The sequence below is a fragment of the Cherax quadricarinatus genome, chromosome 51, assembly GCF_038502225.1.
Source record: "Cherax quadricarinatus isolate ZL_2023a chromosome 51, ASM3850222v1, whole genome shotgun sequence".
Taxonomy (NCBI): Eukaryota; Metazoa; Arthropoda; class Malacostraca; order Decapoda; family Parastacidae; genus Cherax; species Cherax quadricarinatus.
Window position 1 is genome coordinate 30,867,723 of NC_091342.1, and position 12,832 is coordinate 30,880,554.

General features: G+C 46.6%; 2 protein-coding genes across 2 annotated transcripts; both read left to right on the forward strand.

The window, feature by feature from the left end:
* The first annotated feature begins 3,884 nt into the window (after positions 1 to 3,884).
* LOC138854164 (uncharacterized) lies at positions 3,885 to 8,745 on the forward strand. Its single transcript, XM_070095632.1, has 4 exons — positions 3,885 to 4,312; positions 4,447 to 4,760; positions 4,889 to 7,637; positions 8,713 to 8,745. Exons 3-4 carry the CDS (start codon positions 5,742 to 5,744, stop codon positions 8,743 to 8,745), a joined length of 1,929 nt encoding a protein of 642 aa, XP_069951733.1. The 5' UTR covers positions 3,885 to 4,312; positions 4,447 to 4,760; positions 4,889 to 5,741.
* Positions 8,732 to 12,230, forward strand: LOC138854192 (uncharacterized). The gene is made up of 2 exons (XM_070095980.1): positions 8,732 to 11,825; positions 11,960 to 12,230. Exon 1 carries the CDS (start codon positions 8,856 to 8,858, stop codon positions 11,187 to 11,189), a length of 2,334 nt encoding a protein of 777 aa, XP_069952081.1. The 5' UTR covers positions 8,732 to 8,855; the 3' UTR covers positions 11,190 to 11,825; positions 11,960 to 12,230.
* Positions 12,231 to 12,832: the final 602 nt, after the last annotated feature.

Sequence of the window (12,832 nt, forward strand, 5' to 3'; positions counted from 1 at the left end):
ACCAGATCTAAGGCTTTACCCTTGAGTTGCGACCGCAAATACTGCAACTTGACGGCATCTGAAAAATCATTTCTGTCATCTATCTGGGCTCTAAACTGATCCCAGAAACCAATGTACTCTGTTAAGGTTCCGTCAAACGTTGGTAAATTCAGCTGGGGCAACTTGGGCAACATATTGACAGGTGTGTGATTGTTTGGGGTACCTGCGGTGTTCAACACCATCCTTAGAATACTAGCCTTTAATGTACTTAACTTATCTCTGTACATATTCATCTCCTGGTGACAATCTACATCATCCTTAGTGAATTCGTCCATAGCCTGCTGAAGACTTCCCTGGGATTCCTCATCCTCAATAGCCTGTAGCTCATATGCTGAGAATGCTTGTTCATAGGCTTCCCACTTTTCCCCCAAACTCTTCAAGCAGTTCTGCAAATCATCGCAGTCTACATTACTGCGTTGGCAAGTAGCCTTGCACCTGTTACGCGTTCTGTTCAGATGCCCTTTGTATGCTGCTACTGATCGTTTTAATTTTGTTAGCACTGAACCAGACTCTCCTGAACCCCCATCTGCCATTGTCGAAGTTTAATGAGGAGTGTGACACTAATTGTACTTTACCCAGTCCACCCCACAGCACGTCACGGTGTTAGGTGAGAATGAACGAGTCTTAAGGCTTCTCAACAAGCTTAACAATTCCCTTTGTTATATTGACTCTACTATGAATCAAAAATGTACACTGTTAGCTCTCAAATCCCAATCAAAATGTGTATCGATGTGAAAGCTTAATCTAGCACTCAACTGTACAATGCCAGCAAATAATTACGGGACTTAACCTAGTCTCAGGTATAATTCACAAATCCCACATTAACATGAATCAAAGACAATGAAAATCACACACTAATAGGGCAGTATACAAATTAAAATCACTTGGTTAACACAAGCAAATTCAACAATTCAACTTGTGAAACAGTAAATAAATAATGTATGTAAACAGCTTGGCCTAACTGTGCCCAGCTTACTCTGTTTAGCGTGGATGGTTGGATAAGGTAAATCCTAACCTAGCTAGTGTGCTATAACTTAAACCTGGCTTTATAACTCCCTGTAAATAATAACTAGGTTAAATCTGTCCTAGCTACTATAACCTTTTGTAAATATTGCACAAGCCTAGCCTAACTGTGGCTACCTTGCAAATCCACTGTAAGTAATTAAATTCACAAGCTTCTCTAGCCTACCTGGCCTGCCTGTAAATTACTGCAAATAACAACTTCTGTGTATAGTCAGCTTGGCCTAGCCTCTGAGTAACTTTGACCTAGGTGTGCTAACTTAAACCTAACTTTTTTAAACTGGTTCCTAACTGTGGCCTAGCTATGATAGCTTAACCTGTGGCCTAGCTATGATAGCTTAACCTAACTTTGTTAAACTGGTTCTTAACTGTAGCCTAGCTATGATAGCTTAACCTAACTCTGTAAACCTGGTTCCTAACTGTGGCCTAGCTATGATAGCTTAACCTAGCTATTCCACATCCGGTTTTCGAAGGACCACTTTTGTGAAAATTTGTCTGGGCTGCCTCCAAGTGAGTCGCCTACCCTGGCAAACTCTGTTGACACCGAGCTCTGAGATGGGTACCTCAGCCTCACAAGTGGCTTATAGGACAGATTTTTTTCACAAATGATTGGTATTGCAAGAAACCTCGCCTGCATGCACGTATAAAGGACTAACTTACTTGGTGTTGCAGCATATATCCTGATCTTCAACTTCCTAAGCCTAGCTTTAGCCCCCTTGGACTTCCCCTTGGGAACCACGTGCAACCGGGAGCATTAATTCCTGCAATATTCAATCGTTATTAGTGTCCTGCCTGCACCTCAGAAATTCCTATATCCAAGAGGGTATGTATCCCCTAGTATAACTTTGCAGACTCAGACGCTAGCTTCAGACGACTCTGAGACGCTGGTACTTACTGGGCATACTCTCTCTGTAGCATGCCGAGCCCTCAGTTAACTCAACTCACGATCTCCTAAGTCACTGGCCAGATCCTACGGGAAAGGGTGAATATCTCGTCTTACTGTATGGGCTGATGGAGGAGATCATCTACGGTACATCGAGGTGTCTCTACCAGATTTCCCCAGGTCTCAGATGTGAAGACACGTGGGGGCGCCGCCTGATGTTCACGGCACGTCTTGTCCAGTCGAAGTCTATCGTAAGAAGGACGCTATTCTGTCTTTGTGACCTGCGCCCCGCCATTCAAGCTAGGGCTGCCAGTTCTCCCTAGCTAACTTATCCTAATGTTTGCCTACATTATCGGCCTATTACTACCTATGTTAAGGTCTTAGGTCTACTCTATCATTATCTACAGATGCCTTAGTAAACCTAATATTAGTGTATTACCAGTAAACCTACCTACTCCTTCCCTGAAGAGTAAATCTATAAATTAAATAAGCTTACCAACCGCCAACCAGAGAATGCCTTGCTTGTTTGGGAGGGTTTAAGGGTCGCTCGGCTCAGACGACCAGACGCTCATGCTGGATCTGAGCTGTGGAACTATTTGGACCAAATAAATTTCCACATGTTCTATATATTAAAAAGTCGCTTCCCCATCAACTTATTGCACACAAGAAAACAGAGGGGTTACAATATCACGGTGTTAGGATTTATATAGGGAACTCTGCTCTCAACATATTTAACTTGTACGCTCCTGCTGATAAATTTAATTACTTGGAGCTCCCAACTTGTGCTCATTCTGAACCTACTTTTATTATTGGCGATTACAATGCGAGACACAAAAGCATTGGAAACTCACAGTTTGGTAATCGTAATGGTAATCAACTGTTGTCACTCTTAAACAGTCATGATAATGTCTAAATTGTAGGTGATCTTGAACCCACACATATCTATGGAGGCGTCCTTGATCTGTGCCTGGGCTTCAACATTACTTCTGCCAGCTGTGAGTCTTCCATTGTAACAGATATAGCGTCTGATCATTTCCCTAGGCTAACCTCACTAGATATTTGTAATACTATCCTTCCTGGTGGGATATTCAAATGGAAACGTTTTAATGTTCCCACTGATCAGCATGATGACTTTGTTGCACATGTGACTGACTGGTATAATTCCTATGAGCGTTCTTCTGTAGAGACCTTTAACAATGATCTTGTGAGCAGTATTCAGAACTACTTAGAGCCGCCACTGAAACCTCTTGGTACTCTAAACCCAACAAACTTCCATAATAATCATACCTCCTTCAAAAACCATACTTATTACAATGGTTCTAAACTTCGTACACTGAAACCTACTGCTCGCAGACTAGGCCTAGCCTATAGAAAACATCGTACCCCTGGAATGCTGAGGCTCTTCCAAACTGCCCTTGCTGCTGCCAGAGAGCGTATGACAGAGCTGCGGCAAACAGACTGGGAAAAATTTGTCAACGGTCTTAATGCTCACACCCCACTTAGCCGGGCTTGGAGGGACATAAACAGAATTAAGGGTAACAGAACTGGGCAGATCGCGCACCCTCATCCCTTACATAGGGCGAATGAGTTAGTCTGTGCTTGGGCTGCTACATCTAGCTATGACAATCTTCCCAGTACCACACAGGCAAAATTAAATGACAAATATGATGCAAGGGAGAGACTTGTTTGCTTTATGCTCAGCAAGGCAGATGATTGCAACATTTCTTTCACTAATTATGAACTTGATGCAGCACCAACTAAGGGTGTGGAAATTTATTTGGTCCAAATAGTTCCACAGCTCAGATCCAGCATGAGCGTCTGGTCGTCTGAGCCGAGCGACCCTTAAACCCTCCCAAACAAGCAAGGCATTCTCTGGTTGGCGGTTGGTAAGCTTATTTAATTTATAGATTTACTCTTCAGGGAAGGAGTAGGTAGGTTTACTGGTAATACACTAATATTAGGTTTACTAAGGCATCTGTAGATAATGATAGAGTAGACCTAAGACCTTAACATAGGTAGTAATAGGCCGATAATGTAGGCAAACATTAGGATAAGTTAGCTAGGGAGAACTGGCAGCCCTAGCTTGAATGGCGGGGCGCAGGTCACAAAGACAGAATAGCGTCCTTCTTACGATAGACTTCGACTGGACAAGACGTGCCGTGAACATCAGGCGGCGCCCCCACGTGTCTTCACATCTGAGACCTGGGGAAATCTGGTAGAGACACCTCGATGTACCGTAGATGATCTCCTCCATCAGCCCATACAGTAAGACGAGATATTCACCCTTTCCCGTAGGATCTGGCCAGTGACTTAGGAGATCGTGAGTTGAGTTAACTGAGGGCTCGGCGTGCTACAGAGAGAGTATGCCCAGTAAGTACCAGCGTCTCAGAGTCGTCTGAAGCTAGCGTCTGAGTCTGCAAAGTTATACTAGGGGATACATACCCTCTTGGATATAGGAATTTCTGAGGTGCAGGCAGGACACTAATAACGATTGAATATTGCAGGAATTAATGCTCCCGGTTGCACGTGGTTCCCAAGGGGAAGTCCAAGGGGGCTAAAGCTAGGCTTAGGAAGTTGAAGATCAGGATATATGCTGCAACACCAAGTAAGTTAGTCCTTTATACGTGCATGCAGGCGAGGTTTCTTGCAATACCAATCATTTGTGAAAAAAATCTGTCCTATAAGCCACTTGTGAGGCTGAGGTACCCATCTCAGAGCTCGGTGTCAACAGAGTTTGCCAGGGTAGGCGACTCACTTGGAGGCAGCCCAGACAAATTTTCACAAAAGTGGTCCTTCGAACCGGATGTGGAATAGCTAGGTTAAGCTATCATAGCTAGGCCACAGTTAGGAACCAGTTTTACAGAGTTAGGTTAAGCTATCATAGCTAGGCTACAGTTAAGAACCAGTTTAACAAAGTTAGGTTAAGCTATCATAGCTAGGCCACAGGTTAAGCTATCATAGCTAGGCCACAGTTAGGAACCAGTTTAAAAAAGTTAGGTTTAAGTTAGCACACCTAGGTCAAAGTTACTCAGAGGCTAGGCCAAGCTGACTATACACAGAAGTTGTTATTTGCAGTAATTTACAGGCAGGCCAGGTAGGCTAGAGAAGCTTGTGAATTTAATTATTTACAGTGATTACAAGTAATCCAGAGTAGGAGACTTGTGTGTTAATTACTTACAGTGGATTTGCAAGGTAGCCACAGTTAGGCTAGGCTTGTGCAATATTTACAAAAGGTTATAGTAGCTAGGACAGATTTAACCTAGTTATTATTTACAGGGAGTTATAAAGCCAGGTTTAAGTTATAGCACACTAGCTAGGTTAGGATTTACCTTATCCAACCATCCACGCTAAACAGAGTAAGCTGGGCACAGTTAGGCCAAGCTGTTTACATACATTATTTATTTACTGTTTCACAAGTTGAATTGTTGAATTTGCTTGTGTTAACCAAGTGATTTTAATTTGTATACTGCCCTATTAGTGTGTGATTTTCATTGTCTTTGATTCATGTTAATGTGGGATTTGTGAATTATACCTGAGACTAGGTTAAGTCCCGTAATTATTTGCTGGCATTGTACAGTTGAGTGCTAGATTAAGCTTTCACATCGATACACATTTTGATTGGGATTTGAGAGCTAACAGTGTACATTTTTGATTCATAGTAGAGTCAATATAACAAAGGGAATTGTTAAGCTTGTTGAGAAGCCTTAAGACTCGTTCATTCTCACCTAACACCGTGACGTGCTGTGGGGTGGACTGGGTAAAGTACAATTAGTGTCACACTCCTCATTAAACTTCGACAATGGCAGATGGGGGTTCAGGAGAGTCTGGTTCAGTGCTAACAAAATTAAAACGATCAGTAGCAGCATACAAAGGGCATCTGAACAGAACGCGTAACAGGTGCAAGGCTACTTGCCAACGCAGTAATGTAGACTGCGATGATTTGCAGAACTGCTTGAAGAGTTTGGGGGAAAAGTGGGAAGCCTATGAACAAGCATTCTCAGCATATGAGCTACAGGCTATTGAGGATGAGGAATCCCAGGGAAGTCTTCAGCAGGCTATGGACGAATTCACTAAGGATGATGTAGATTGTCACCAGGAGATGAATATGTACAGAGATAAGTTAAGTACATTAAAGGCTAGTATTCCAAGGATGGTGTTGAACACCGCAGGTACCCCAAACAACCACACACCTGTCAATATGTTGCCCAAGTTGCCCCAGCTGAATTTACCAACGTTTGACGGAACCTTAACAGAGTACATTGGTTTCTGGGATCAGTTTAGAGCCCAGATAGATGACAGAAATGATTTGTCAGATGCCGTCAAGTTGCAGTATTTGCGGTCGCAACTCAAGGGTAAAGCCTTAGATCTGGTCCGGCACTACCCGATTACTGACGCTAATTACCAACATGCCAAAGACCAATTAGAAGACATGTTTGGCAACACTGAGGAGATAAAGGTAGCTATACTTTATCGGTTGTTGGATCTAGAGGCTTGCCGACATGACCGTCAAAGTCTAGAGAAGTTCCGTATTGAGATTATGAGCTTGACCAATAGTTTCAGAGATCTGCATGGTGAGAATGATTCAAAATGGGTCCTTAGCCAGGTGATTCAGAGGAAACTGGCTAGCACGACAGTGCATGAGTTACACTTAAAATATCGGACGAATAGGTTCACGATAAGCCAAATTATTGAAGGGTTAGGGGATCTCATATCTCACCTGAGCATAGGTCAGGGGGAGAAATTACCTACCAAGGAGAAGTCGGTCGACTTCCCCAGACATTCGAGAGATAGACCTAAACCACCTCCCACTAAAGTAGGCACGTATTATGCCCAGGGCGAACCCTCCACCCACAGGGCCAAGGGAGAAGCCACTAAAGCGGCCAGTATGAGACGGTGCGTGTTTTGTGATGAAGAACACGCTAGTTCAGGGTGTTCAAGCTTCACCACCTATAACCAAAGGGTTCAACGGCTAAGAGAGTTGAGACTTTGTTTCAAGTGTTGTGGAGAACATTTTGCCAGGGACTGTAACACCATGCTCAGGGAGTGTCGGGGCTGCCGGAAGGGAAAGCACCACAGTGCACTGTGTCCTAATGATGCCGGATTAGCACAAGTTAAGGAGAGCAAACCGCAAGAAAGGGCGGAGAGCAAGAACAAGTCAGAAGTAACGATGAGTGTGGTGAGTACGGCACCGAGAATTTGTTCTGGTGAGCAGTTTCAAGGCTCGGTGGCCTTGCCCACCATAATGGCGGTGGTCGCGAACGGGAAGAAGTCTGAAACAACCCGTTTGTTCTTCGACAGTGGGGCACAGAGATCCTTCATAGCGGAGAGTCTAGCCACTAGGTTGAAGCTGGAGACAGTTGGTAAAGTTGACATGAAGGTGGAAGGGTTTGGTGGGGAAGTCCCACGCAGGTCTTATCCAGTAGTCAATGTGACGGTCAGGTTAGCCGGGCATCGACGGGAAATTTCAGCCTTGATGGTGAAGAGGCTGCCCAATATCATTACCACTAGGGGACTGGCTGAAGCAGTCAAACGTTTGAGGGAGTTGGGTGTGAAGCTAGCAGAACCAGACATTGCTACAGACAATGTTAGTAATGTAGGCATATTGGTAGGAGGGGATTACCTAGATGAGTTCATGTCTACGAGAAGGGTTATCAAGGAAGGTGTGGGCCTGTACAGGACTCCAGCGGGGTACATCGTAGGAGGCAGAATACCAGCTCACTTCCCTGCGACCCCGGGAAAGGAGGGCTCTGGTATTACAGCGACTGAGGCTGTACTGGTGATGCAGATTGGTGTGCACGAAGGCCTGTCAGAGGCGCAAGTTGGCATATCCGACAGTGAGCCGGTCCATAAACTATGGGACCTGGATGTAGTAGGGATTAAAGGTGACCAGCCGCCCCCCGAACACGAAGAGACGTATCGAGATTACTTGAACCATGTGCAGTTCAGGGACGGGCAGTATTGGGTGCGACTCCCATGGAAACCGGGCCACCCAACGCTGCCCACTAATTTCAAGAGGGCACGTGGTCAGTTGAATTCATTGGTGAACAGCCTGACCAGGAAGGGTCTGGTGGGGAAATATGATGATATTATTAAGGAACAGCTGGCCCTTGGGTTCATCGAGAAAGTGCCCAATGCCAGCCCTGGGGAAAACACCCATTATCTTCCACACATGGCAGTCACCAAGGAGTCGGTAACCACTCCCATCAGAGTAGTCTTCAACTGCAGCTCGCAGGCGAGTCCCCGAGAGCCATCGTTGAACGACTGTCTGCTCACAGGGCCCTCCCTGACGCAGAAATTAGCAGATGTGTTGTTGAGATTCAGGACGGAACAGTACGCCTATGCGGCAGACATTAGCAAAGCCTTCCTACGTATTGGGTTGCAGCCACAGGATAGGGACTACACAAGGTTCTTGTGGCTGGCTAACAGGGAGATGCCCAAGCAAGGGTATGATACCTATAGATTCAGGGCAGTGTTGTTTGGTGCCACTAGTTCACCATTCCTATTACAGGCTACCATAGACTACCACCTTGTGAACTGTAACAGCCCGCTTAAAGAATTACTGAAGACCCTATTTTATGTAGACAACATGCAGGGTACCACCTCAGATGAAAGGCTGTTGATGGATATTTACCGAGAGTCTAATCAGGAGATGCTCTCAGCTAACATGCCATTGAGAGAATGGGTGACAAACAATCCAACGTTGCGGGGCATGGTGGAACATGACTATACTGGCTACTCAGTGCCTGAGGTAACATCGGTGTTGGGACTAGAGTGGGAAGTCAAGGAAGACAGACTTAGGCTAAAGAGGAAGCCTGATGGGGAAGGGAAGCTGACCAGGAGGTCTTTGCTGAGCAAAGTGCAGACTGCCTTCGATCCTTTGGGTTTGTTGACACCCATCACCATTCGAGGGAGGATGCTAGTACAACAGACCTGGGAGCTGAACCTAGGTTGGGACGACCCACTGCCAGAAACAGTCTGCCAGGAGTGGGATCTGGTTAACAAAGACCTAGCGGAATTGCACGAGTTCACATTCCCCAGGTCCATCGGGTGCACCGGGCGGGATTATGACTTGCACGTCTTCTGTGATGCCTCCTCCAGGGCCTATGGGGCAGTAGCGTATTTGGTGGCCGGGGACCAAGTCAATCTGGTCACCAGTCGTGCGCGGGTGACACCCCTGAAGGATTGCTCGATCCCAAAGCTAGAGCTCACGGCGATGTTGCTGGGAGCAAGACTGGGTAAGTACGTAGATGAGGTGTTAAGTAATCTGAGGGTGACACACACCTATGTATGGACAGACTCGGAGGTGGCCTTACAGTGGGTCCAGAATGACAGGTCTAAGCTCCCCTATGTCAGGAATCGGGTAAAGGAGATACGGGAACTACAGTCAACATCAACAATTCTGTATGTGCCTACAGATCAAAACCCAGCCGACCTGATAAGCCGAGGGGTGACACACAGAAAGTTGAGTAAAAGCGAGCTTTGGTTCAAAGGCCCAGACTGGTTACCGGCAAGGGATTGCTGGCCGGAGCAGAAATTCGTGGAGACAATCAGCAGCATAGTACATTTCGCGGGGGAACACGACACTGAATTATTTGACCCCAGGCGCTACTCCTCGTGGAGAAAACTTATAGGGGTCACGGAAATGGTATTTCGATTCGTGAGGAAGCTGCATGACAAGGTAAGCCAGGGTCGACAGTTGTCTCTAGTGGGTCCCAGAGAATATTGGATAAGGCAGTACCAAAGGGGGAGGTTTCCAGGAGTGCTGGAAGTACTTGCGACCCGGCAGCAGGTTATGGCGTCAGGACGCGTGTCCAACGATGACGACTCAGGGAACAGCAAATTGGTTCACTCATTGGGATTGTTCCTAGATCATGCGGGGCTAATAAGATGCAGGGGAAGAATACAAAACTCTGAGCTCAGCTATGGGGCCAAACATCCCGTGCTGCTGGGAAAGGAGGGATGGGCGACAGAGCTATTGATACAAGATGCCCATCAGAGGACCTTACATGGGGGGTTTGGAGATACCCTCACCTGCCTACGTCAGAATTACTGGGTACTGAAGGGTCGAGCTGCCGTCAAAAGGGTGCTAAAGAGTTGCACGGTCTGCCGGCGGTACGATGGGAGGACCCTACCCTACCCAGGTCCACCACCGCTGCCTCAGGAGCGGGTACATAGTGACAGGCCCTTTGAGACTGTAGGAATAGACTATACGGGGGCTATCACATTGAAGAACCCAGGAGACGTTAAGGAGGGCCCTCAGAAAGTATATGTCTGCCTGTTTACCTGTGCCACTACTCGAGCGGTGCATTTGGAGTTGGCAGAAGATATGACGACAGAGACTTTCGTGAAGTTGTTCAGGAGGTTTACTGCCAGATTCTCGTGCCCGCGATTGATTATCTCGGACAATGGCACAAGCTTTAGGGCGGCCGATAAAGTTTTCAGGAATCTTAGGGACAACGGAGAAGTACGAGAACACCTGAAGAGAATAGAGTGCGAGTGGAGGTTCATAGCTCCCAGGGCACCCTGGCAAGGGGGATTCTATGAACGCATGGTGGGCACAGTCAAAAGGTGCATTCGGAAGGTCTTGCACGGCAGGAGGGTGAGCTGTGATGAACTGAGGACAGTGTTAGTTGAGATAGAGGCAAGAGTTAATAACAGGCCTCTGACCTACGTACAAAATGGGATTGACGAGCAAGAAGCTCTCACCCCCAATCACATGCTGTTTGGAAGAAGGATTGAGCCCTTCCCCGCAATTTTGAGTCAGTCTTCCAAGGAGCTGGATTATTATGGGCCAGATGGTCCCCCCATCAATGAAGAACTGCACAGGAGTCACAACAGACTGGTGAACATCCTGGACAAATGGAACCAGGTGTGGCGCAGGGATTACTTGACAACCTTGCGGGAACATTTCTATGGTGCCGACCCCGAGGCGAATAAGATGATGCTAAGTGAAGGGGACCTGGTGCTGGTAGAATCCGAGGCGCCGAGGGCATACTGGCCTCTTGGCCTGGTAGTGTCAACCCACCCAGACAAGGCTGGGCGGTTGAGAATGGTGAAAGTGAGAATGAACGGTGTCGAGACTATAAGACCCATCAACAGGCTTTTGCCTCTCGAGGTCCACACGGTGGGACCGGGACATGAGAAATCAGACCAGAGGTTGAGTGAGCTGAGCGGCCGGTCGACCCGTCGAACGGCGCTCGAGTCCAGGGCCCACTGGGGGGGCCTGCGGGAGGCAGACTTGATCTAGACTTAGCGCCTACCTTCGCCGGCGGGAGGATGTGGAAATTTATTTGGTCCAAATAGTTCCACAGCTCAGATCCAGCATGAGCGTCTGGTCGTCTGAGCCGAGCGACCCTTAAACCCTCCCAAACAAGCAAGGCATTCTCTGGTTGGCGGTTGGTAAGCTTATTTAATTTATAGATTTACTCTTCAGGGAAGGAGTAGGTAGGTTTACTGGTAATACACTAATATTAGGTTTACTAAGGCATCTGTAGATAATGATAGAGTAGACCTAAGACCTTAACATAGGTAGTAATAGGCCGATAATGTAGGCAAACATTAGGATAAGTTAGCTAGGGAGAACTGGCAGCCCTAGCTTGAATGGCGGGGCGCAGGTCACAAAGACAGAATAGCGTCCTTCTTACGATAGACTTCGACTGGACAAGACGTGCCGTGAACATCAGGCGGCGCCCCCACGTGTCTTCACATCTGAGACCTGGGGAAATCTGGTAGAGACACCTCGATGTACCGTAGATGATCTCCTCCATCAGCCCATACAGTAAGACGAGATATTCACCCTTTCCCGTAGGATCTGGCCAGTGACTTAGGAGATCGTGAGTTGAGTTAACTGAGGGCTCGGCGTGCTACAGAGAGAGTATGCCCAGTAAGTACCAGCGTCTCAGAGTCGTCTGAAGCTAGCGTCTGAGTCTGCAAAGTTATACTAGGGGATACATACCCTCTTGGATATAGGAATTTCTGAGGTGCAGGCAGGACACTAATAACGATTGAATATTGCAGGAATTAATGCTCCCGGTTGCACGTGGTTCCCAAGGGGAAGTCCAAGGGGGCTAAAGCTAGGCTTAGGAAGTTGAAGATCAGGATATATGCTGCAACACCAAGTAAGTTAGTCCTTTATACGTGCATGCAGGCGAGGTTTCTTGCAATACCAATCATTTGTGAAAAAAATCTGTCCTATAAGCCACTTGTGAGGCTGAGGTACCCATCTCAGAGCTCGGTGTCAACAGAGTTTGCCAGGGTAGGCGACTCACTTGGAGGCAGCCCAGACAAATTTTCACAAAGGGCAACTCCACGTCGCCTGGTGAGGATGGTATTACTTACAACATACTCAGATTGCTGTGTCGAGTACCAGGTAATGCATTACTTGAATTATATAACATAAGCTATGTAACTGGGGAGCTCCCTCAATCTTGGACCAACAGCCTCATCATTCCAATTCCTAAGCCCAATTAACAAAATGCATTTCGCCCAATATCTCTTACTAGCTGCTTGTGTAAAACATTTGAGAGAATGATTCTTAATCGTCTCATGTACAGAATCAAACAATTTTTGTCTCCCTGGTTACATGGTTTCATGCATGGAAGGAGCGTGCATCATTGCATAGCCACCTTTCTCACCCTGCACACTGACAGCTCATACACTACCTTCCTTGACCTTAAATCCGCTTTCGATGTAGCCAACCGACATGTAATCATTAGTGAACTTGCCAGAATGGATGTTGGAGGATGGCTTCTCCGCTGGATTAAAGGCTACCTGTCCAACAGAAAATCGTCTGTGTTGTTCCAGGGACATAGAAGTGTAACTAAAGACTTTGAATTAGGAACCCCACAGGGAGGTGTGCTCAGTCCCACACTGTTCAATATTCTTATTAAT